General features: G+C 41.7%; 1 protein-coding gene across 1 annotated transcript; it reads right to left on the reverse strand.

Annotated features, from left to right (window-relative positions):
• Positions 1-1785: 1785 nt before the first annotated feature.
• Positions 1786-24675, reverse strand: dnah3 (dynein axonemal heavy chain 3). The gene is made up of 62 exons (XM_070846184.1): positions 24658-24675; positions 24111-24212; positions 23778-23985; positions 23573-23618; positions 23312-23441; positions 23017-23209; positions 22599-22794; positions 22292-22417; positions 20983-21178; positions 20687-20866; positions 20457-20584; positions 20259-20364; positions 19966-20144; positions 19653-19837; positions 19410-19533; positions 19085-19238; positions 18762-18906; positions 18404-18615; positions 18169-18260; positions 17865-17979; positions 17525-17641; positions 17094-17273; positions 16864-17000; positions 16303-16504; positions 16042-16134; positions 15715-15825; positions 15471-15585; positions 15180-15378; positions 14900-15008; positions 14692-14805; positions 13897-14073; positions 13696-13787; positions 13313-13532; positions 13072-13206; positions 12855-12966; positions 12496-12737; positions 12031-12131; positions 11763-11868; positions 11518-11647; positions 11201-11434; positions 10997-11100; positions 10614-10908; positions 10309-10488; positions 10086-10209; positions 9831-9987; positions 9600-9743; positions 8538-9204; positions 8290-8455; positions 7964-8180; positions 7708-7890; positions 7362-7560; positions 6721-7234; positions 4984-6611; positions 4600-4825; positions 4269-4513; positions 3952-4068; positions 3606-3763; positions 3269-3436; positions 3010-3152; positions 2652-2856; positions 2228-2365; positions 1786-2139 (listed from the first exon to the last, which is right to left on the reverse strand). Exons 1-62 carry the CDS (start codon positions 24673-24675, stop codon positions 1786-1788), a joined length of 12093 nt encoding a protein of 4030 aa, XP_070702285.1.
• Between the last annotated feature and the right edge of the window lie 677 nt (positions 24676-25352).

Raw genomic sequence — 25352 nt, forward strand, 5'->3', positions numbered from 1 at the left:
GCAATAAAAGCTGCGCATCTGAGTGTCCTTGCTCAAAAAACGAGTCAAATTTTTGGAGGGCAATACTGAGTAAATGGGGATGTCACACTCTCATAAAGTGTTGGGAGAGATGTCTGTGTTTTGGCATTCACAGTTCAGTTTGATCATTTTCATTGGAGGTAAATTACTTAGTTTTCCGGGGGGCTTTTTGGAGGACAATCACACATTAGCCTAAGAAGGCCTGAAGGGACTAGATAGAGGAATAACTCAAAGCCAGGTTCCTTGTATTCCCCAAATCTCTCTGACTCTTCTTCATTTTCTGAGAACAGGACTAAACTTTAGCTGGAGTCTGACTCAACTCCAAGGTTGAGGGCTGTTGAGGGCCCCTTAGATACAGGTGGAGATATATGTGTGAATCCCACCATCACTGAACATAATATCACCACTCATGTCAGGATGCATCTGTCACAGGATCCTCCACCAGCTCCATTTTATAACATATACATATTTAATGTTGCAGTATTTTTTGCCCTATAATCCAGGGTATTGATGGTGCAGCTGAATTCAGATGTCAGATGAATTATGTCTGAACCTACAAATGCTGACTACAGAGAACATCAAGACGTGCTCACATAAAAACAGCATGAGCCCTAACTATTTTACTAGGATTTTACTGCAAACACCTTCCTTTTAACAAAAGTTGGTCTGAATGAGGTCCATGATGAAAAGGCTCAGTCGTGATTTGTGGCATCCCGCGGTACAACTAATGGCCTGTATGCAGAGAACAGCATCAATCCTGTACTGAATCACAGCATTTTATAATCAAGTCATGAATCTGCTTGTCGGGACAGGAAATCGTTGCCACACTCCCGGCCAGACCTCAGTCAGTAACGGTGAGGCAGGTATTTGGCATCTCATCCTCACAGCCCCTGGCAACCCCTTTGTCTCAACTAAGATACTTTAGTAGTACCGTTGACCACATTTCCCATAAACCATACTTTATCTTGGTGGCACACTGTTTAGCTGCACGAATATATACGAATACATATATTAATGTTACTTATGTAGAAACTGTACAGAGACTGAAGATGTAGTGAGCTCAGACATTAGTCATTGTGGTTGCTGGATGAGAGCACTGGTTTGCTTTTGCTGCCATCTAGTGTTTGACGTCAGCACGCACTGCAGATGCTTTTAAGAGATCACTATAAATATTGATATGAACCAGTTGTTTCAGCATTGTGTTGCCTTTATTATCGAGTAATAAATCTTTGTAATAACCTGCCACTCACTCTGAAATAAGAATAAAGAAAATATACTTATACAGTAAAGTGCATCAAGGTGCAAAAACCAGCTCTGACTCTTGTTATTCCCTCTGACTAGAATTAGTGTGAAACCCATTGTTTTTTTTTTTAACACTAGTGGACACTAGCGTTGGCCAGTGTCCAAGCATCAATATAACATATAATGACAATAACTCTTCTGACAATAAATGTAAAAGTAAATTTATGAAATTAAATACATTCTAAATGCAAGGTGGGAGTTAAAGAAAAAAAACCCAAAAGCAACAAATAAAGTTCCATTCCCAATAAATCAAACTAAATATGCTGCAATTGTGTCGTCTTAAAGACAAAATATTACAGCACCATAAGATTTCATTGTCATCCACTATGAAAGAAACATGTTTTGATTGTGTCATGGTTGCCAAAATGGTACAAATGTGTTACTTTGGCATACAAACACAAGCACTTTTTTTGGCATTTATAGGTTTTAATGATTGAAAACATTAAAACCACTTGATGCTGGTTCTTAGTCATCCAGCTGGCAGAGGCATGCCACCCCGCGATTAACCCAGTGCTTCTGTGGCTTGTCGGAGGGTAGCTCGATGGACAGGACGTAGTTGGTGGAGTGGCCAGTAGTGGACAAGGTCCCTCTGCGGGCGCTTGTTTTGTAAACAGGACAGACGTAGATGTTTTCATGTTTAAACTTGGCCATTTCTCCTGGTTTGAGCTTGATGATGGGCAAAGAGTCAAAGAGGATTTTAGGGAGGGACTCTCCAATGACCATGTTCTCTCTGTCCCAGCGTGCCCCCTCCATGAAAAGCCCCCTAACATAGGCCCCATCCTCTGGCTTCTCCTCCATGTGGGTCTCCTCTTTTGTCACCTGGAACACAAGTCAGAGCATGAACATCTACCCGATATGTCCCTAATGTTATTGAGTATTTAATGTAATTAAGGTTAGCTATGCGTGCCTCAAATTCAAAGCCAATGTAGTCGATGGGTATGGTGTACTTCCTGGCAAAGTTCTGAGCCACTCCAGTAAGAAATGACTGGGTAAAGTAGAAGCCAGAGAGCCAGAAGACTGTGGGTGGGCCGTTATCTATCCAGTCCTGTCAAGACAGACAACCATGAATTTGCATAGGTATTAGTGCGTTTAAATAATCTGTTCTCTACACAATCAGTGTTGCTTTATTACAAACAGATTTGTTTTTTGCTAATACACACTGGGGGTAATTTTAATTCAATTCACTGTAAATATTCAAACAATTCCCCAAACTTCAGACAAAACTGTAAATATACGCTATGTGATTCAAGCTACTTTGTATGTGCTTCATTCATCTTGCCAAATATATTACCGCCATGATCTGTGCGGCCCGTATTAATCATAATTCTTACTTGCAGGAACTGCAGCCTGGCTAAGAGATCAGTCATGTAGCTCCCCATTGGTTTGAGAGAGGGGTAAGACTTGGCTGCCCACATAGCGGGCACCTTGCCCACCAGCATACTGTTGAAGACATTCTCAAGTTCAGCAGACATGACGATCTGGCCCTTCAAAGCTTTGCGGATGTTTACCAAGCTGATGCGCACCACTTGAGTGAGCCTGTGAAGAGGGGAGACGAATGTGATTAAGTATGAGTTGTGAAGGATTTCATTAGTGTCCAGCACAAAATGGTCAATGAACATGAGTTATTGGCAATTAAAGTATGTATTCTTCAACAATGATTTTTAAATGCAGAGCAGAACAAGTTGTTACCTGTTAAAGCGTATGACTTCCTGTCTCAAAACAGTATTCATAGACTCCTCATACATAACTGGGTATTTGTCTATCACCATTTGTATGTTAAAGTCGGCTGGCAGTTTAGACAGGATGTCCTCCGCGAGCTCGTCTACAACTTCCTACAACACAAACAGAAAACCTGGATATAAGTCTAACACTTATTCCACATTCCTCAGTGAAATAATTACATGCCAAAAGTGTAAAATGAGTGCTCCAGACAACAGGCAGGACAAACCTGAGGAGACTTGTTCCCTCCTCCTGCCTGCCTGGGCAGAGTCAGCAGCACCCCATCCAGGAGCTGATTGGTCTCCTGATTATCCTTTGTGATGTCAGCGTTGCTGTGAAGTCCGAACACACACGGATCGGCACAAATTGGAAAACTGCGAATGTAGCTGACGTATGTCTGGAATAAAGAAAATTATTAAAATGACTTTCTTTGTCAAATTAAAGGATTACTTGATCTTCAACACTGTGCCCCTCAGGACAAGACAGCTGCTTTATGTGATGAGTGATAATGATGGATATGGCAGTCTTACACTGTTACACTAAATTGATTAGATTTATGACAGTACCTGATAGGGGCCATGAGCTGGGACATAATACACATCTCCCTCACACAGGTGGTAGCAGTCCAGCTCTATCAGCTCCCAACTGTAGAAAATGGACAGAAGCGACAGCAGCAGGCGCCTGTCTTTGTCATCTGTCACCCTGCCACCATAGTTGCACTCACCTGAGAACAGAAGACATCATTATTGTGATACTTATTGAGAGGTTTTGTCAGGTTTGAGACATTACCGTACATACAGATTTTCATACATGCAAAGAGAGAAGGAGACAGTGACTTTTGATAACAAAGAAAAACTGCCCTATGGTTTAGGGTACATCCGCCCTGTTTACTCACCACAATGAAATTCTCACCTGTAAGGTATGCAAGGGCCTCAAGTGGAACCTCATCATACTCATCCAGGAACATCTGGATCTGCCTCATGCTGATCCTCAGGTCAGACTCATTAAACTCATAGGGAATATTCCATCCTGAGAGAAAATGGGCAAACATCCGCTACAGGATTTTTTTTTTTTTTTTTACATACAATTGCAGAATAATAGTAAAATTAACAAAAATGTTTATGAAATGTTTACTGCATATTAAAATGATCCACGGTTAAAAAACAAAAAAGACATTTAATCACATACGGATCAAACAGCAGATAAGAACTACAGTTTATATTCCTCACCCAGAGGTCCAAAGTTTCTCCTTTCCTGTACTAGAGCATGGAAGAAGGTGAGACCAAATAGGAGCTTCTGCCAAATGACCTGTTTCTTGGAGCTGTCAAAGAAGGCAGGGTCAGAGATGGGGTGACTCAGGTAGGAGCGCAAAAGGTTGGCTCTTATTCCTTTAGGAGGCTCATTGGTCATCTTAAGCCCATTCTGCAGGATACTGACTGGGAATTTGTCGGACGGGTAACTGGTTAACCACAACCTGGAGAGAAGAAAAGACACTTGCCTTTATCATTTTCTTCGTGCAAGAGCATGTTTCTGTTAAACTCACCGTGTAGAATCTGTTACCTAAAGTTGGGGTGTGTGCTCTCCGGGTTAATGGTTTCCTCGCAGATCCTCTCCAGAGCGGGCATCCAGCTGGTGGCCAGGTGGCAGTTCTGCAGTACCACCCAGGTGCCCTCTTTGATGGCTTTGTCAATCATTTGCGCTGCTATAGGTCCTTGTCCCTGTCCGAGAGAAATGGTTTGGGTCTTACTGCCCCCCATTTCTAGGTCATCAGCAAACTTCAGCAGACCTGAAAAAACAATGCAATAAAATATCTACAAAGACTTCTGGCATCCAAAAATAAAAGCAGTTTAAGCAAATTTCCTTCTGGATTTAATTATGTATTACAGTTCGACTAGATGATGTGGGGTTAAAATATAGAGAAGTCACAAGTATTCAATTAATCACCTGCAGTTGGATCTGATCCTGGGGACAACACAAAGATGAGAGGAGAGCAGCAGTTGGAGTCTTTGTAACTCCCTGCCAGGTCAAAGGTGGGTGGTTCAATGTAAGCCTGTCCCATGTTATCCACTATGAACTCCTGCACTGCTGGAACCAGTTTATCTGGCCTGAAGCACCTGATTACTACCATTCTGTCCATCCCCACCAACTCACTCCACTGGTCAGGTAACTGGTCCTTATGAGGCTTTCCTGAATCATAGAGCTTCTTCCATTTGGGGATGTTGTCTTGGACATGTTCAAAGAAACCATCCAGATTCGGAAGTTTGGACGCCCTGACGATTTCAGACCAAGATTTGTCAGAGAGCCACTCTAGAGCAGGGTTCGGGTAAGGGTTATCCAGAGCAATGCCACCTGTTAGAAGGAAGCGCCAGACTTGGTCGTCAACCTGGTCCTTACCCTGCATGATGCCGACTGTGAGCAGCAGTGAGAAAAGCAGCTTATCCTTTTCAAAAAGCGAGCGGCACACATTATTGTAGATGCTAAGTGTAAAGTGCTCAATGATGTTGTTGATCCTTTCAGCCACATCATCGCTCTTCAAGCTCTGGGCGATGGAATACAGGTAGAGGTTGATGAACCAGGTCAGTGAGTACTGATACATGGGTTCGATGTTTGCCAACTCTGAGATGCAGAAAAATAAAATGGAGGAGTGCTCAGCCACGGGGCGGTAACCCATGCGAGTGTCATCAATCTCTTTCTCTGTGACACTGGCAATTTTTTGCTTCTCCGAGATCTCCTCAGAGAGGATTTTGGAGGATGACAAGATCTTAATTGCAGTCTCGTCCTCCAGGATGTTCCCCTCAGAGGAAGAGAGCACTTGTAAGATTTTATCCTCAATTTCCTTCAGCTGCTTGTTGTTGGCAGCGCTCTCCAGAATGAGCTGGTTCTTCTTCTCTTCCAGCTCAGGTTTCTCTTTGGCTGCTACAAGCCCTAAAAGCTGGTCCTGTAGGCCTTGTGGCGTGATCATAAAGTTCAGCAGACAGACTTTGACAGCCACCTCTGGGAGGTAGTGAGGGTTCCTCAGTCCGGTGGTCATATAGAACAAAAAGTCTTTAGAATATTCCACAATATTCTCTCCTATTTTCATGTATTCGACACCCTGCTGTTTGAAGGTCTGCTTCAGCAGCACAGCTTCAAGTACCGGGTCAAGTTCCTCCCCAACGTTCTCCAAAAGAACTGGTGTTCCAAACTGGATGCAATTCTCCAAGATTCTTACATAGTTTCCATCAGACAGTTTGATGACAGCAAGTTTATTAGCCTTCTCCATGTTCTTGATCCACTTGTTGGCTTGACCTTGAGGGTCAATCATTAGGGGCCAGCGACGGGAGTTAAACACTATGATACCATTGTCTGTGGAGAAGGAGTCCACTGGCAGTCCCGCTATCTGCCATGCCCTGATGGCTACTTGGTTACCCAGAGTGTTGCTGAGGGTGAAGTCCTCAGAGCAGGGGATTTTCTTCTCCTGGCACAGGATATGCCACTGCTCCTGGCACTCTATACGGTAGTCTACTGTAAATGCCCCAAGGTAAGACACAGTACCTGAAGACAGGAGTATGTCACCTGTCAGGTTGGTGTATCTGCAGAAGGGAAATATAGTATAAATTGGATTAATATTAAGCAGGCAGACCACATCACACATCTTTGCTAGTGAAGATTAATATACATTATATGTGTTTTTTGATATACCTAATCAATAGCTGCCTTGCAGCCTCAGTCCACCTGTCCTTCTCCCCGCCCAGTCCGCCTATCAGCTTCTCTGCTCTGATTAGCTTCTGAGAACACAATTCAATGTTGTCCTCCAATTCTTTCTTCTTGTTAATCATGGCATCCAAGTCATCATTCAGGCTCTGCAGTCTGTCCTCAACTTTTTTCAGCTCAGCTCGTTTCACATTCAACATTTCCATCTGTACAGCCAGCTCCTCCTCAGCCAACTTTAGTCTCTCCTTCTTGGGGGCTACCACTTTGGCCACACGCTCATACACTTCCATCGCTCGCACCCATTTACAGAGACCCTCACAAGCTGAGGAGACATTTTTAATAACAGAGGGCTGGAACTCGGAGTTGTCGATGAATTTATCTCTGATTTTCTTGATGTATGGGGCAGGAATGTTGTCTTTGTCATAGGCTTTGAGGCTTTCCAAAAACTTCAGGTCTCCAAGGAGCTTCTTGGAGGGACCCCAGAAGTCCTCAACCATCTTACCTGCAACATATTGATTTGAAATAATTTATACTGATCTGAATATTTGTATATTTCAAAATACAATATAAATGTTTGTCTGTGAGAATAACGCCATATAGAAAGCACTCTTTCATAGCTATGATCTTACCTGAGCCACTAGGATCAGGTTTTCTCTCAGGTTTGATGCCCTTCATGATACAGATGGACTCCATGACTAGTTTAACTAGACCTGGCGGGTTCTGCATAGACTTAACAACTGTAATGTCTGCAGGTTTTAGGGTATCCAAAGCTGATAGAGCAGCCTCCAGTGCAGGCATTGCTTCTGCTAAGTCTCCCTCACACTCATCCTGAAAGACAACCAGTACACATCAATCAGTATCTGATGTAAACCAAACGCAGACAGATACTGCAGATACTGTATGTTTAATCAAAAAATTTGAAAACATTTTTGCACTAACAAAATGTTGGTCTTTGCTCCTAAAACACATGCATACCTTAATAGCTTGGGCTGCTGCTGCTGCTTCATTAGCCACTTTCTCATCAGCAGACACAAGTTCTTTCTTAGCATCCACCTCGACCGTTTCCCCCTCTATCTTAACCATCATCTTATCTGTTTCAGCTGAGGTCTGGATGAGCTCTGGCTGCAAGGCTGTCAGCTCCTCCTGCATCACTGACACCTGTGGACATATACTTGGATGATGATGTCTCAATATAAGGAAACAATCATGGCAGTATTACTTGACAGGTCACCTGAGAGGCAGCAAACTCCAGTTTCTGGAGACCAATGATATAGCGGTTCCTCGCACTATCCACTTCATTCCTCTTGACATTGAGCAGAGTCTTGAAGGTGAGGATGAGTTCAAGATAGGACGTAGGCGTGACATAGTTGTGTCTCCTCAGCCTGGAGAAGTACCTTTGCGACATGTTTCCGACGCTTGTCTGGAAGGTCTTACACATCTCCACCACCCTGATCACAGAAATACACAAAAACAAAGTTGATAGCTGTAAATTAAGTCCATGCCACTGTTCAGCAGCTGGAACAAGAACTATTTTTTGCATTCTTTTTATGTCCTTACGCCAGTCTGATGTCACTGTCCATTTCCACATCCTCTAGGAACTTGTGGGCCACCATCTCCAGAGCATCTTTTGGCCATGCATGGAACCAGTCAATGGTGCAGCAGTTGATAAGGGAGGGGAACATCCTAAGGCGGTTCCTAAATGCATCACCGATAGGACTCATGGCTGTCGAATACAACATTTCTCAGTTACAACTACTTACAAAAAAATCAATTAACAAAAGATAAAGACACATAAAGGTGCCTACCTAGCACAATGTGAAGATTGGTTTTCACACGGTCTATAAAGAATTTGTACATTGAGAGTGGAGTGGCATCAATCTTTTTGCCCTCCATCCGGGCGATTCCCTGCACTTTCTCTATAATGTCAGCACGTTCATCTGCAGCAAAGATGTTTGGCACATCACCAGTGTTGAGCAGCATGTTGATGTCTTCTAACATGGCTTCATCCTTAATTTGACTGTCATTGAACAGGAACACCAAGCTCTTTCCCTCGATGCCTGCTTTGAGCATTATCCGCTTCAGGTCATCACGCCACTCTGACATGCTGTAGTTCTTGGTCAACTCAATCTGAAACAGGACGTAATCATTGATGAAGGTGCCCAGCTTAGTGGTGCTCTGACGCCCTGAACCTCCAATGCCGACAAGTAGAAGGTGGCCATTGTCTTGCTTTAGCACGCGGCAGATACGGGAAATGTGCTCTATGGCAAACTTGAACATTACAAGGGACATGGGTGCCTTGCTGCAGTTGTTGTACTCATCCAGGTAGAACTCCATCACTTCTTGTAAGGCGCACAAGTCTGTGATTTCATCGTAGGCCTTAACATCGGAATCAGGCTTGGCATAGTCACCGAAGAACAAGCTACGGATGCTCTCGTCTGTCACCTTGCCATCAGGACTGAGATGGCTCAGGAGCTACACAGCAATAGGAGACATTTAGACTTAAATACAGAAGCAACTGTTTTAAATCTAGACATAGACTGCACCACACTAAACAAAGCAACAGCTTCTCTTTGTTTATTGTTTATGTTTAGGGCCTGATTTCTAAAAAAATCAAAAAATCAAACTACAGTGCTGTTTAGTACTAGCTGACTTGGAAATCTTATGATCTATACTTTCCCACTAGCACATGAATGCAGAAACCCTTTAAACTGACTTTAACACAAATCTGTTTAACTCATCTTTTTGCAAAGGGCCTCTTATCCACAAAATGTCAGTCACATTTGCTCATAATTTGTGAGATAACATGTTTTATCTTTTTGTGAAATGATTCTTGTGTGTGTGTGTGTGTGCACTTATCAAACATGTACCTTTTCCACACTCTGTTTAAAGAAGTTTGAGGTCCTCTCTTTTACAATGCCAAAGAATGTCTCCTTGTCTTCATTGTCAATGAGTCGATCATAGAAAACACGGTAGACCTCATGGATCCACAGGCGGATCAGTTTGTCTCCATCCTGTCAAAAACGGCACACATACATGAGGAAGAGATACAGTAATTCAGAACAATCAATTTAAGCATTTCACTATTGTCTCTAATCTACCTGCATGTGTGTATGTGGAGCCAGGAGCACACCACATATCACTCGAGCAAAGTCTCGCAGGTTGAAGATGTAGTGGGACTTAGATGGGGTGGGGAGGAAGCTGTCCATGGCATCCTTATAAACTGCCATTGTGGCCTGGACCATAATCTTGCCCAGCCTTGGACACAAGACAAAAATACAGTACGTCTAACTGACAAAGATAATTTATATAATTCTACCACTGTATGACATGATAAAACATATTTGACAAATTACCTGTAGAAAGACGCATCAAAGCCTTTGCTGAAGTGCCAGTCAGTGATGGAGCTGAATATCTTCGTCAGTGTTTCATCATCAAAGGAATCGATTGAGACGACGTTCAAGTGGCGGGTGAAGCGGCCTAGCAATTCAAAAATTATGTTAATTGCAGTAAGCCTCATCACTGCTGCTTTCTTTGATTAAATTACCAATATTAAAATAATAATTATTTCAACAATACCTGTAATGTCATTTTTCCCACCACCAGGAGGCCCCATTGCAGACAGAAACAGCACATCCACTATGTTTAGTCTGGAGGTGTCCTTCTTGTCATACCAGTGATGATGGTCAATCCACTGCCTTAAGAGCTCAATTGGAGGTTGGGCTCCATAGATTTCCTTAGCTGGCATGTTCAGATCATCTATGTAATAGAGATAACAGTAACAATCAGTGACTATTAAGCTCTTTTTAATATGTGACACCCTAACACCTTCATCACGCTAACCCAACAGTGTGGGTTTATACTGTATGTGTGTCCATCATTACCAACATAGACGACACACTTCTTTCCCATAGGAGGCCCAAACACGCCCTTCCTTCTTCGGTCCAGCTTGGCCATGATGATGTCTTGGGTCTGGTTGGCTGAGGTGCGGGCTGAGAAGTTAATACAGTTTGGCGTGTACTGCTCTTTAGGCAGTGTAACCAAGAAGCTTTTGTTGATGACAGATTTGCCAGTGCCAGTGGGCCCGACAAACAGCATGGGTATTTCATGTGCCAGGTAGGTACGCAGGAAAAAAAGCTGACGTGCTGTCTCCATGGTTGGGATGATGAGGTCTGATACCTGGTGAGGATAAGCAGAGAGTAAGCAAGCATAGGCATCCAGAGGACATCTTTGTCAGCAATAACTTCTGTGGCATAATGTCACTCACATTGGCTCCAGCAGGAATTACATTTTCTTCATTTGTGATTGAATCAGTCCAAGCATTCCACTTTCCTTGTCCATCCTTATGAAAGTAGTAGTCATAGACCGTGCCTGCAAAACAATAAGTGAAGATCATGCATTACTAATGTTAAAAAGAGAAATTTTGAATTACTACAAACTATTTACACAATTTTTGTTGAAAATGTGTGACCTCTTTCCGGGAAGATGTTGTTTTTTTTTAGTTTGATACTCTTAGGTCGAGGGTGCTCATCATCCATGCCCATGATCAGATTACGGTAGAAGGCATCAAACTTTTTACGACTGTCCCCAGTGATCGTCCCACCGAGGGTCCACACAACTGCAAATAGGAACAGAGCTTGCAGCCACATGGTTATCTGCTGGCTGGACATCTGTGTGCCATCGGCTCCTGATGCAGAGATTTCATCTGGGTGTAGACAGGAATGTTAACACACACAGTGAGACGAAAAGTTTTGTATAAACTATAAGTTAAATGTCATCCTTACTAACCCATAAGACAGGTGTACAGCTTCATTAGACTGTAGGCCAAGTGAATGGGAGAAGTTTGAACCACAAAGCGACACTCCTTGTCTATAAAGTCCAGACAGGGCTGAACTAACCAATCAAACAGGTCCACTATCTGTGGGACAAGAGATCAAAGAAGCAGATATAAGGTCATTCATATGACATCTTACATGTCAAAACGTGAAAATCCATCGATGAGCCATTTATGACATGCATGTTTGCAGTCTCACCAGTTCTCTATGTTCAGGGCTCAGGCTTTCAGGCAGCGTATTCATGTAGGAATCTCTGAGAGGAGACCAACCCAGCTGCTGCGGTTCCATGTAGATCATACCACACCTTCAGACAGATGGTTACATTAAAACACTTTAACAAAGACTTTTAGAAATGTTTTTTTAAAGTATAAAACATGTGTTTTATATATATGTGTGTGTGTGTGTGTGTGTGTGTGTGCGTACACACACCACAGTTGCTGTTGCAGCTTCTGTCTGTGTTGCTTACCTACTGACGGTAGCAGGAGAGGCTTGCTCCAGGTCAGCAGGCTCAAAGATCAGACTCATCTTAGAACTCATCTGGATGATCTCACCACTCATAAGACAAAGCTAACAGACAACAGAGTGAATAGAAGTTTCTTATACACTGTTGCCTATAAAGTTGGAATAATTGTTCAATACCCCCAATTTCGTTAAAGCCTGAATACACAATTCGTGAAGGTTAATTGTGGTTTAAGTTTCACTGTGATATGTTTGGAAGAGTTTGATCAATAAAGTTGAGAAGATATACACTTTATTTATCAAGAATAAATCACATTGTCACAATCATTTCATGAGAAGAGGTAAAAAACATTGTATTACAACCAATTGACTAACTAATTGCTATCAGCATTGAACAACCCAGAAAACTCTTTGACAACAGTAAGAAGAAGAAGAACACTACAGTGAAGTAGGCATCAAAATGGCAAAATACCTTCTTGTTGTCATCCAGCACAGTATTCATGTTCTCAATCCAGACAGCATCAATGGGCCCATCAAAGATGATCCACTGTCGATTTTCTGAGGTGGAGATAGCCTGATCCCTGAAGGAGGTGGCCAGCACACCATCAGACCACTCATGGCTAACTGGATCGAAGGAGCCATACAACTGACCCATGGTGATGGCCTTAGGATTGATGATGCAATAATTTACTGCAAACTCTTCCATCAGATTGGCTAAAAAAATTGGAATGAGAGAGAATAAACTATTGTGAATAATGGCTTGATAGAGGCCCATTCATGATTAAAAAACATAATGGCAACTAAAAGACAAATATCAATTAAAATACCTACCTTTATAAAGGTCCCCAAGGGCAGCGGCAAGCACTTTATATGCTGAAGTCTTGCCACCGAGAGGGTCTCCTACTATCATGAAACCATGCCGTACCAACATCATCTCATACACCTGTACGCAATCACAAATTCTGAGTACATTTATGTGGTTCAAGAATAAAAACTACCCAAACAACTCACAACAGTAGAATTACAAAGTAGTACTCCTGCTTGGTACCTGGATAATTTTGCCAATGAACCATGGGACAGGCTGGAGGTTCAGCTTAGCAATGTTGTCATTAAGAGCCTTGAGGAGGAGATCATAGTCTGGTTTTGGAAGGACCACACCAGGGAATAAATCAGAGATGATACCCTGTGGGCAGCCCCAGGAGAATAGAACTGAATAACTAGTTTCCAACTGATGCATACATAGAAAAACAAACACTTGCTGCAGCTGAATTTGATGCAAAATGTGTCACCTGAAACAGCGGCACATCCTGTGCTAGAAACTTGGCCATGTTGACATCCATCAGCGCCCTAAGCAATAGTACACTCTCATTCTCCTCAGGGTACTTCAGCTTCAGATTCCCTGCTGCAGTCAGCACAGACTTCACAGCTCGCATACCATAGTCATAGTGGTGTTGGGAGGACAGCTGCTCGGAGCACAAACGGTAGGTGGCCACAATCTTCTGAGCCAGACTGACAGTCAGAAGTAGAATTTGATATGTATGAGACTTGGTGAATGAACTAATTAAGAGCTAAATCAGGCTCAAAGATAAATATACTTAAATTATTATTAAATATTATTATCAAATATTATTATCACATAAATTATTTTGTCCAGCATATCATTCACACATACCTGCGAGATTCAATGAAGCCCATGGAGTATAATGAGATTTCTCCAATGAGACAATAATCTGGCACCATCATCGCTACTGTACGAAAAAGAGCCTGCAAGACAAGATTGATAGGCATACATCCATCTTATTCTCTCAAGTATGCTTTACATTGTATACTTAACTTATGTTTAAGACTATACTGCAGTGCTACAGTGATGTACCTTTAGGTTATCAGGGAGCTCGGCCCTGCCAGCGTAACCAGGGTTCATTGTGATGAAGACAGAGCATGTTGGGTTGAGAGACAGCTCTGTCCCCTCAAACAGGAAGGTCTTCAGATTCTTGGCAATGGCCTGTTGTATGCAGAGGACCTGCTGAGCCACCACAGAGAGCACCTCGACCTGCGACACACACAATCAAGCACATTATGAATAACTAAATGAACAATTTTGTAAATTAATATGCAGGATATGAAATGATGGGTGTTCTGACATATAAAAAGGAGCTTGTACTTGACTCTATAAGACATATAGAGCCAGTACAATGCCAACAAGACTGGAGTTATACTCTGCCATTTCTTAGTTTTTGAGAAAACTCTAGCAGCAGTGTTTTGTATGAGTTGCAATCTGTCACTTACTTCCTTTGTTAAGTGTCAGTGTTTTAAAATAATCCAATCAATTTGCCATACAAGCAAAAGCAGTTTCTTTACACCCAGCTGAGTTGCAAATGCTCTAACTTTGGCTTTGTCTCTGAGTTGGAGGCTACCAGATTTTGTAAACACACTGTTGTGCAAACTTGAGTCCAAATCCATAAAGACTCTTAACTCAATTCTTCATTATCAATAAAATGGCAAATCAATACAAAATCTAACACTAATAGAATATTCATTCATTCATCTTAAGCTACTATTCAGTGAAATCAGATAGGGTATTTGTGCCATTTGTTTTAATACAGACACACACACACACACACACACACACACACACAGATTCCACAACTACAACAATAGTTGTTCTAACCTCAATACGATTGAACTCGTCAAAGCAGGCCCAAGCTCCAGACTGAGCCAATCCTTTGAAGAACTTACTCATGGCCTTGTAGTCCAGACCATCAGAGCAGTTGAACACCACACACTGGAAACAAATAACAGCTTTAATGTCAGCATTAAGAAAATAAAAAACAAATAAAATGCTGATCAGTGTCTTACTGTAAACCGTTTTTGTATACCTGTTTGGCCAAAGCTTTTGCCAGATCTTTTGTGGTCTCAGTCTTGCCAGTTCCTGCAGGACCCTCAGGAGCTCCCCCCAAGTTCAACTTCAAAGCTCCCATAAGAGTTCTGGCATAGCACAAAGTCATTTGACTGAATAATACAATGAAAGAACTTCCCCTCTTGGACAACTGAGTCACTGAAGGTTCCAATCAGCCTACAGTAATTTGTACCATGACATTGTATTTTACAGCTCTATATCCACAGCCAAGGAAAAGGATCAAATACACAGTAAGTTACCTGTAGCAGCGGTCAGTAAGTGGAGTAATGACAAGACGGGGAGAATTGCCTAGGTATTCATAGCCATATTTCAAGCAGGTGGTGATCATACGCAGCATCACCTCTCCGTCCTCCCAGAAGTAGCGTAGCTGAGAAATCCATGCAAAGTCATTCAGTGAGGAGATCCGGTCCTCTGCCAGTTTTGCCACTACATCTCGAGCTAGAAGAGGAAAAAAAGCAAGAGATTTTCTGCGAATTAGATTAAATTAAAACAAGCATATTTATTCCTTTAAAATAGCTGTTGTATATTACCATGAACATCTATAACAGTAAGAGCACCAAGGGTCATCCTTGCCCCTCCTGGCAGCTTCCCACGCACCAGCTCCACAATGTCAGCAATTTGGGCGTTGCACTTCTCCACATACGCCTTTAGGTGAAATGGAAAATCAGTCCACAGGTTAGACTATGGCATGATAATTATGTAATTTCGAGGCTTAGAAGTTGTCTTTCTATGTGTAAGTTAGCAGTGGATGTACTGGTGGATCTAAAAACTGACTGGCAGAGAGTTGTTCTGTATTGCTTCAGAAACTTCAGTTGTCCAAAAGATGGAGGAGGCACAAATGATAACTTGGCCAGGCCACTGCAAAACCCACTTCTTCCTGGGCAACTACAGCAAAAAAAAAGTATTGCAGAGTGGAGATTAGATTTTTACACTGCCTAAATAACTGGTGGCAGGTTTCGTGCACACACACACACACACTCACTCACTCACTCACTCACTCACTCACTCACTCACATATCTCTCTATCTCTATCTCTATCTCTATATACTGTTGGTCAATCTAAGTTCACAAATACAACAGTGAAGTTAAATCCTAACATACCTCTGAATACTGAATCACTCCTTGATGGATGACATGTAGCACACTCCTGAGCATTAAGTTCTCCACCTGCAGCAGCCACTTCTCTACCATACCCTAAAATCAATCAACGCCACAAATGTTACGTCCAACAAAATAAAATTTGTAAGCAAAACAGAAATATAACAACATTAAATAGATATGATACGTACATATGTATCATTTTAATATAAAAAATATATGAATTAACTGCTGGCACAATGTGTAAAACCATTCGTTCTAAACCTTGGCGTGGGCTGGATAAATCTTTTCTGTGAAGGGCACAGTCTCCTTCTCAGAGCTAATCATCCCAGTGATCGCCATGTCCTCAGTGAACTCCAGCTTGGCGATGCCCTCAAAGCATTTCTTCAGGTGTGGCTGCACACACAGTGGGTCTTTGGTCTGCGACAGGATCTCCAGCAGCTCGTCGTTGGACAGGAAGAAGAACCTGAAAATATGATAGAGGTGAAGAGAAGACAGAAATCAAAACAACCACTTGACAAAACCCTAAAAAGAATGTTAATAGAAGTGCTGACTGTGTCATTTGTATTTTCTCTTTAGTTGGTGAAATTATTGTGTTCTCCTTGGTGGGTCATCCACATACACTTTGTTTCTCTGTTGACATGTGCCTTTTACCCACTGTCTAACACACTATGATTTACTGTAGATTTCACTGTTGAGCTCATTATGTTCTTTAAGCCATCTAGAGTAGATTTTTATGTCCCTCAAGAGTAATTTGGTGACAGACTTAAGTCAAGATAAGCACATCCATAATCTACTATGAGGGCTAGCACTAGTAGTCAAAACCTTGGGAAATAGAGCCTCTTCTTCTCCAAGTAGGTATTGAGGCCTTTTTGGATGTCATCTAGAAACACATTTGACTCCTGTAGCCGTTCCAGCATGTTGGGCTGGCCTGTAGCCACCAGCACACGTGTATCCTTAACCTGAACCAGTGAAATCACACAGAAGCCAAAACGAAGCATGAGGTTCAATTTTCACAAGCTAAAACAGGAGGTTGTGTGTCAAGAGCATCTTACCGCCTCAGCAATTATGTTCTTCCAGTAGCTGTCCACAATAGCAAACTTGCGTCCCTCCTCAGGCATCTGAGCAATGATGTCCTCAGAGCTGAAGATTGGTTCAAGGTAGAGCCATGTGGCTTGACACTTCAACATTGAGTCTAGGATATCCTGCATACTAAGCAGCTTGTCCTCCCATTGCTAGGAAGGAAGGTAATGGTGAGAATAACAATTTTAGCAACAAGTCATTGTTGTATTACACAGTTGTGGCATTTTTAAAGTATAGTTTACAAAATGCTACTCTTCAGGCAAAGACAGAAAGGAGACATCAACGTTATCCTCTCAAAGCCAAGTGCATTTACATTACGGCTACATCTACTGTTCATACCAACTCACCCACACAGCAGAGGGTTTATCCCATTACTGAAGTGTTTGTTTTTAGTGTGTCTTACCTTACATTCAGTCTCAATTGGCTTAATGAAAGGTGAACCTCGAATGGTCTGTGTCTTAATAATGTGGTCATCAAGAAGCACTTGGATGTCATCCACTGCTGACACAATATTGGTACCCTGTGATAGAACATAAGTTTATTTGATGCAAGTCGACGTCAGTGCTCTGTAAGAAATGTCATGGGCAGTTGTAGACAGTGACAGCAACATAACCAACATGTCAGTTTTTTTGTACTATTGTAACATTCAAAATGTTTGGAAGAAGTTGTTTTAACAATTTTTGAACATTTCAACTGGTATTTCTGCCGTGAAATTATGTGACTGTTATATGTGGTTATCATACTGTATCTCTGTATGGAGTGAAAGAGAACTGGAGGTCGGTCCATTCATTTTTCATCTTCTCCATGGATTTCTCCAGAGAATACTCCTTACTGGCTGATGCTCCAATCTCTTCCAACCTAAAAAAAGAAAAATCCATGGTCATGATCATGATGAATATTTCCATAACTCAGCAAAGGTTTGATTAACATAAAACCAAGGTCACATTTTCTAACAAGTGACGGCTTTCCTCTTGACAGAGTACATTCATTTTGCTCTTTAAATGTATTCCAAAATATTGTAATTTTAGTGTGTCTTAAGTGTCTTACTTAGCAGAGAACTTGGAAAGCCCCAGATCCAACATGTTCAGCAGTGAGCTGTTCACATCTGGTTTGACATCAAAGCCCACAATGCTGCTAATCTGTAGAAAGACATAAATTATTCACATCGGCTTCATGGATCACAGGAGAAACAGGACACTGGGTTCTTACAAAGTGAATCTGACACTGGATTTCTGTCAGTGTCAAGTGATCTAATAAAGCAAAAGAAATGAATTCAGCTGACCCTCTCCCAGTGACGGTCTTTGATGCCAGGGTTACAGATGGTCGTCAAGATGGGTAGGTGCTGCTTGAACTGGTCTATCTTGCTTTTGAAGCTTTTGGCCACACAACAAGGCCCGGAAAGATTAGGGAAAGACTTAACCAGCTTATGCATGGTCCTCCACATGATGTCCAGCTCATCAGAGATTTTTTCAGCATCCAGGTGTAGGAAAGGACCTAGGAGTTAAGCGATAAAGAAAGGACACCGCTGTCAACAACTGTGCATACTGTTTGCACTTTCTGAGTGCTTTTAAAATGCAGTCACACAATAGCTATGAGAAAAATAAAAAATGGGTGTAGTTTCCCCAATATGAGTCACCTACCATTCATCCACTCTTCTGACATGCTCTGAAAGTTAAGTGCTGTGGTCCAGAGCTGTTCATAAGGCTGTTTGTCAGCAATCAGAGTTTGGAGCATTGGGAACTGGCTCTGTTCCTTCTCCAGCAAAGTCTGCTCTTTGTTGATGTACTGTAGGAATGACAGTGGTGTAAAGATTTTCTAGCAACCATCTGAAACACAACTTTCAGGATAAAGTAAAATCTATGATTTGCATGGGTGTCAAACCTTTCAAATCAAAATGATATCCGCATCTGTATTTGTGTTATCCAAACCATGTCTTGCACTTTAAGAGTGTAGCACCTCTTACCTCTAGCTCAGTGAGAGCATCCTCCAGGTTGGCAGTGATTTGAGTGAGATTTCTCACATTGTTCTTCATCTCCTCAATGTTCATCAATTCCTTCTTCTTAAAGGCCTGAATCTCCTTGTCCACATCATTCAGTCTCTGGTCAAAGCGTAATATTCTGAGGAAGTCAAATGGAGATACAGCAGATTTAATTTCAGTTGTTGGCTTTGGAGGCACTTTCGTTAGTTTGGGGAGCAAGAGAGCACTGACTTCAGCCAAACACCACATTCAGCTGTGGGGGTTGTCACTTCTGTGAGGCCAGAAGTGTGAAAAGGGTTAATTCAGTGACCTTGTTTGGAGGTAGTCCTCCGCCTCTTCTCTCATGGTAGCAAGGTGAGTTTTGCTGTGCTCAAGCTCAGTCAGGATCCGATTGGGCCACTGGAAAACACGGGAGTTCAGCCTCATGTCATCAGCTGAGGACAAAAAGAAAAAAGAGTGACATAATTGCTTTATTCCAACATAGGTGTATTTGGATAAGGCATTTGCTTGAAAAAAGGTTAAAAAGTGTTTTGTGTATGTAAATTTCTCATACACTGTAGAGTGGCATAGTCAAGGAGGAAGCTGAGGCGGTATGCTGCTTCATCAATCTCATCTATCAGCTTGTGAATGGTGACATCACTGGTCTTTTTAATGTACTGGTTGAGAGCCACCAACTCCTCTGTGGTTTCCGGGGTGCTTCTGATGGTTTCAGTAATCTCCTCATACTTCTGACAGATCCTGGGAAAGAACAATAGATATTGTGGATGACATTGTCTCTCTTCACACAGTATTTTTAGTTTTGAAACTAAACAAAGACAATTGATTAGATGTTGAATCTATTGGGCTCTGTCTGCTGTTCACGTCACCTCTTGTTAAGCTCTCGGTTCTCCTCCACTTCAAACATGATGATCTTGTCTTTCAGTCTCTCAGCACGGTCACACAGGTCATCATTCAGGTCGCCAGCATACAGACAAAACATTGACAGTGGCACTGTTACGCGCAGTGAGGCAATCTCTTTCCACAAGTGATTAATGCTCTCAATTTTCTGAAGATTGAGAAAGGGAGAGAAGCATTGGAGCAAAGCAAGTAAACAGCAAATACCAACTGAAAAGAGAAACTGTTCAGTATAGATTCTAAATAGAAAATTGAATGGAATTACCCTGGCAAATCCTTGTAATGAGTGCTTCTCTTTGAGAAAAGCTGATATCCCCTGCTTTGCTGTATGGTCCAATAGATTGTTGTATTTCTGATATACATTTAAATACCTGAAGAATGAGATGTGGTATTAGCAGCTCCTTTACACTTGCTGGTACATCAGTATACTTCAAAGAAATAAATTCAGTTCACGTGTCAGTACTTTTTAGGTCCCACAGTGTTCTTGTGGAAAACATCCTTGGCTTTGTTGATAAGGTTTGTAACCAGAGACTCGTCAGGACTGATGGTGCGTAGGTACAAGTTATTGATGTCAAACAGGTTGCATTCCACCTGACCAAAGCAAATCAGTCACAGGTCATACACGTTTGTTGAATGAAAACAGAAATAGCACTGTGTGTTGTGTAATATAAAAGCGCCTTGGGGATTCCATACCCTGGGCAGCTTCTCAGCACTCTTGATGATTTCCATGAAGGCTCTGTGGATGAACTCCCAACATTCCTGAAAGCTCGGACTAAAGTCAATATGAGGCTCATCCACTTGTAGCTTAACCAGCAGCACTGGTGACTGAACATACTTCATCTCATCAAACACCTCACCAAAGTCATTGCCGACCTGAAAAACACAGAACATAGTAAGTAAGAGCACATTTGGTTGCTCCTCTCACACACTTCCAAAGACCATTTTAACATGTTAAGAAAAAATGGAAGGACAAAAAAAGTTGTCCAAACCTCATGCATACTGAAGAGATCTAACAGGTCCTGTAGTGATTCTACGACCAAGCTTCTGAGCTGCAGTGACATGAGAGCAGCCACGCAGCTGAAGAATTCCTGGACAGCAACTGGAGCCACCTGCTCACTCTTGGGTATGAGAGGCAACCACAGGTCTTCGAACTTGTCAAAGAGGGATGCACAGTGAGGCAGCCACCTGAGAGAGGATACTCATGATAAGTTCAGTTATATTTTTTTCATTTAGTATCAAAGCACAAGAGGAATTGAAATGTCATAAAAAAGATATTCATAATTAATGTTGCAAGTTACATGGATATAGGAATCCATAAATGAATCAATGTTTTTTTTTTATGTTTTCCCCTTAAATTTGTGAAAGTTTTTATAAAAAACAGTCAGAACACAAAACTCAGATTTAGAAATAAATCATTTGCAATAAATAAATAAACAGTGAATATTTTTTTGTTTTATCTTAGGCAGAGGGACTGTGGTCTGCTGCTCAATTTGTGTCTTGTTTATCTCTTCACTTAAAATGAATGAAGATTTTATGAATTGTGGTTGTTGCAAGAGGGCTTTGTTAATTGTAAAGTGCAGTGAGCAGTATCTTTTTACAATGAGTGCATTCTTAGATAAATTTGAGTTTACAGCCAAATTAAAAGATATCTGCTTCCTCTCAAATTCACAATACCAATCCACATGTGTGCTTGGACAGAACACACTTATCCTCCTCCAAGAGCATATGTGGTAATAGAATACCTGAAGCTGACTGCACTGGTTACTGCAGTTATTACATCGTTTATTTATTTCCTTGGTCCTTATTGACATTTACACAACCCCATAGAGATGCAGAATGCCCTCCCTATGGCTGGCATGGAAAACTATGACAGTACAGAATAATGGTATATTGAGCAAGTGCAAATTAAGAACATGAGAATAAACAAACAGCAGCTAGTTTCTACAAATTACAATGGCTCATATTTCACTCATACAGCCAGACATCCTGCGGGGCTGCTACATGGTCTAACAGGCTATACAAGGGGCTCACAACAAAGGATCCAGTGGAATCCTAAAGTGAGGCAGTGTGTAAAGCAATCCCCTGAAAGGCAGCCTGACATGGGTGTGACAAAGTGGACAAAGTGGAAATATGAGACTGCACCTACAACAGGATTAGCCCTCTTGGTTGTGTACATACTACAGACCCACAAGCCAATGAGAAGACACACAACAATGATGAATGACTCTGGACATCACCTTGTGTTCTTACTGACAGACTGGCTGTTTTGAGATTGTCTGGCAAACTGGTAATACTCACTTTTGGATCAGTTCATCTCTTGTGGTTTGGCACTGTTTCTGGACAAAGTCTTCAAACTCAGATGGCAGTAGGGGGAGGCGGGTGGAGAAAAGATCCTCCAGTCGAACAAATCTCAAGGATGAGAAGCTGAAAAAAGTTTTTATGTTATCTTTTATCGAATGTATTTGTTTGCACATAAAAATATTTCAAAAGATATAATATGTATATAGAATATGGAAAGAAATATTGGAAGTGCTGAAATAAATAAATAAGAGGAGATAAAATAAAATCTAACCCACACTGAAGGCACAGCACTTTTCTGTATTACCTGTTTAGCCAGATGTCCTGCAGTAGGACCATAATGTGACTGACAGTAAACAGATGTTGACTTTGCCACGTGTGGGCCTCCCTGTAATTAGCTGCCCAGGGCACTGGCGCACGGATCACCCTCCTGGGAAAGGGCTTGGGGACGCTGCATATGGACAGTCGCTGGCGCTCAGATGGGTTCATCAGAATATAGTCCACTAACAAGGAAGAACATGGAAGACTAAATAGACTGAACAGATTGACTGAATGTCATTTTCAAGGTAGGGAGGCATTTGATTACAGAAGAAAATATTTAGTTAACAAAGACACTAACTAGACTGACTAGCTTTTGGAATCCATATAGTTCTATATATGAAAGAATCATAGTCTGACTGTCTATAAAATCTAGTAATACTGCCATATACTGTATTGTTTTATACCTATGCTCTTCTTGAGGGTGAAGTAATAATCTCTTTTGATCTCCTCTTCCGTGTTTGCTCTCATAATCTGGAGGTGTTTACTACTATTCTCAGTTTCGGGAGGCAGAAGGCACATGATGTTCCTCATCTGCTGGTGTGGCTGAGGGGCGAGCACAGACGTGGGGACACCAGTGGTGATGTAGTACCTATATCTCTGTGGGAGTCAAGTTAAGATTAGCAATGTGTTAGAAAAAGGAGGCTCAAAGGATGCTAATCAGTGACTGGCATGGTTATTACTGATTTCACTAATACTTGCCTCCAGGTCTCTCTCATTAGGCTCTGTCTGCAGGGCCCTCATTTTCTCCTCTTGGCTGTACATGATGTCCAGCTGTTCTTTAGGACTCAGAGGTCGGCTGCGGGGTGGGTGAAAGTTTCTTGACCTAGGCCTTAGCCGAGGTGAGAGTGGAGCCGGAGAAGATGTATCTCTATGAAATCATGAGTGAATCAGATCAAGTGCCTCAAGATGCGAAACATAAGAGATTAGGTAATACTGAAATGTAATTAAGCGCATAACTACCTTCTCCGTGGTGTAATTACTTGTCTCTGTCCAGGTGGGGTAGATGCTAAAAGCCTCATTAAGATCAAAAATTAATTCTGAAAGGTTTTTTCGAGCAGTTTTAAGTGTTCCCATTATAAAACAGAGAACATTGCAATCTCAGATAAATGAGCATCCCTTAGTCACACAGAGAAGGGTTTGATATGAGAGAAATGTGAAAGGATACAGGGTCCAATTGGTTTTGGCAAGGATTGCCGGAAAGTGTGTCGTCTCTGCTGGAGTTTAGTAATTTTAAGGCCCTGGGCGCGGGGACTGTAGTTGTTTCCAATAGACTCACTGGGTGTACGGTGGTAACGCTGCTCTTTAAAAGGAACTGCTAGTGTCCAAGAATTGTCCTGAAGGATGGGTGGGTAATGACTGTGCCTCAAGACAATCTGAGATAAAGTAACAGATTGAATGTCAAGATGGTGTATGGTAACACAGAGGTTAGTGTGTCTAACCTGAAAAATAGCTGGCGTCTCTAAAAGCACTAATATGACACAGTGACTAATATTCTTACCTGATACAGTTCTGAGGGTTCTGCATTGCAAGTCACAGGCAAAGGTGGTGGAACTGCGTATCCTCTGCTCTCAGTCATATTGTAGATAGAGTCATCCTCCATCTGTAGCTCACACAAAAACAGTTACAGTTACAAAAGATCATTGACATTTTAATTTGACTTTTATTCACACTTTACACTAAGTAGCCCTTATTCTCTCTTAATATTATTATACAAGCCTTTTTGTATAAAAAGCTGTGCAAGATGCAGTTAAATTCCCTGTTATTTTTTCATTACAGCACTTTAAATGTTATCTCTTTTTTTTTAACTTATGATAAACACACATGCCTTTAATTTTTCCTTAAAATAAGTTTTATGTTCATACCATACCAAAATTGCACACCTGTCTAGACAGAAGGAGAGTGTCATCGTTACAACGATATCTAATGGCATTTTAAGCAGTCTTTTATAATGTAACGCTGGCATTTAGCTGAATGAGGGTGGTTTCACGATGAAAACGTAGCCAAACATGAGACGAAGAGTCAAACATTAGCGAGGTTAACTTTACCTGCTTCAGCCGTTCCATCCTGGTCAGCTTTTCTGCATGTGAAACGGGGGGAAATACAAATAACTTGAATGTATGAATGAAGAAAGACAAACATTTCTATTTTATCGATATGAGCGAACAGTCATAGAGTAAAACAAAAACACTGGAAACGCTGTTACTATCAGTTACCTGCTGTACGTTACACCGGTAGGATTTCATTCATTGCTGCGTGACATTAACTTAAATGTTTCATGCAAAAGTGCAGGCAAGCAGCAAACGTTCCTCTCGGAGTTTGGAAGACTGACTCTGACACTTTTCTAGTTTGACAGCTATTCTAAGCTCCTGATAGTTAAGTTTCGCCCTGTCGGCGCTTTGACTGAGGAAAGAAAAGCCATCACGTTGCTGTAAACTGAAACACTGTTGATCTCATCCGGGAACGTCTCCATGGCAACACCAACCACCTTGTTGCTATTAGAGACTAAGTGGTGAGCGGTGCCGCGTGCGCTTGGATACACATTTGTGAGTGTTAAATGGTCACAGACAAAAATCCCACCATAACTTTACAGGGATACAAGTAGATTTGTTCAAATTAAAAGTACTCCATTACTTGGTGGGTTGTCCTGATACTTTACCTGGAAGTTTCTTTCTGCCCCCTGCTGGTAGCCATCCTGCCCCTCGCTCTGAATGTGCCTTCATGCATTTTTATGAGGAAAAAA

Source organism: Pempheris klunzingeri, chromosome 16 (assembly GCF_042242105.1).
Source record: "Pempheris klunzingeri isolate RE-2024b chromosome 16, fPemKlu1.hap1, whole genome shotgun sequence".
NCBI classification, from domain to species: Eukaryota; Metazoa; Chordata; class Actinopteri; order Acropomatiformes; family Pempheridae; genus Pempheris; species Pempheris klunzingeri.

Excerpts from the sequence above, each read along its gene's own strand:
- dnah3 (XM_070846184.1), bottom strand. Across the intron at positions 10,909-10,996 it reads TAATTCCTGCTGGAGCCAAT|GTATCAGACCTCATCATCCC; the intron begins GTGAGTGACATT and ends TATCCTCACCAG. Across the intron at positions 10,210-10,308 it reads TGGGAAAAATGACATTACAG|GCCGCTTCACCCGCCACTTG; the intron begins GTATTGTTGAAA and ends TTGAATTGCTAG.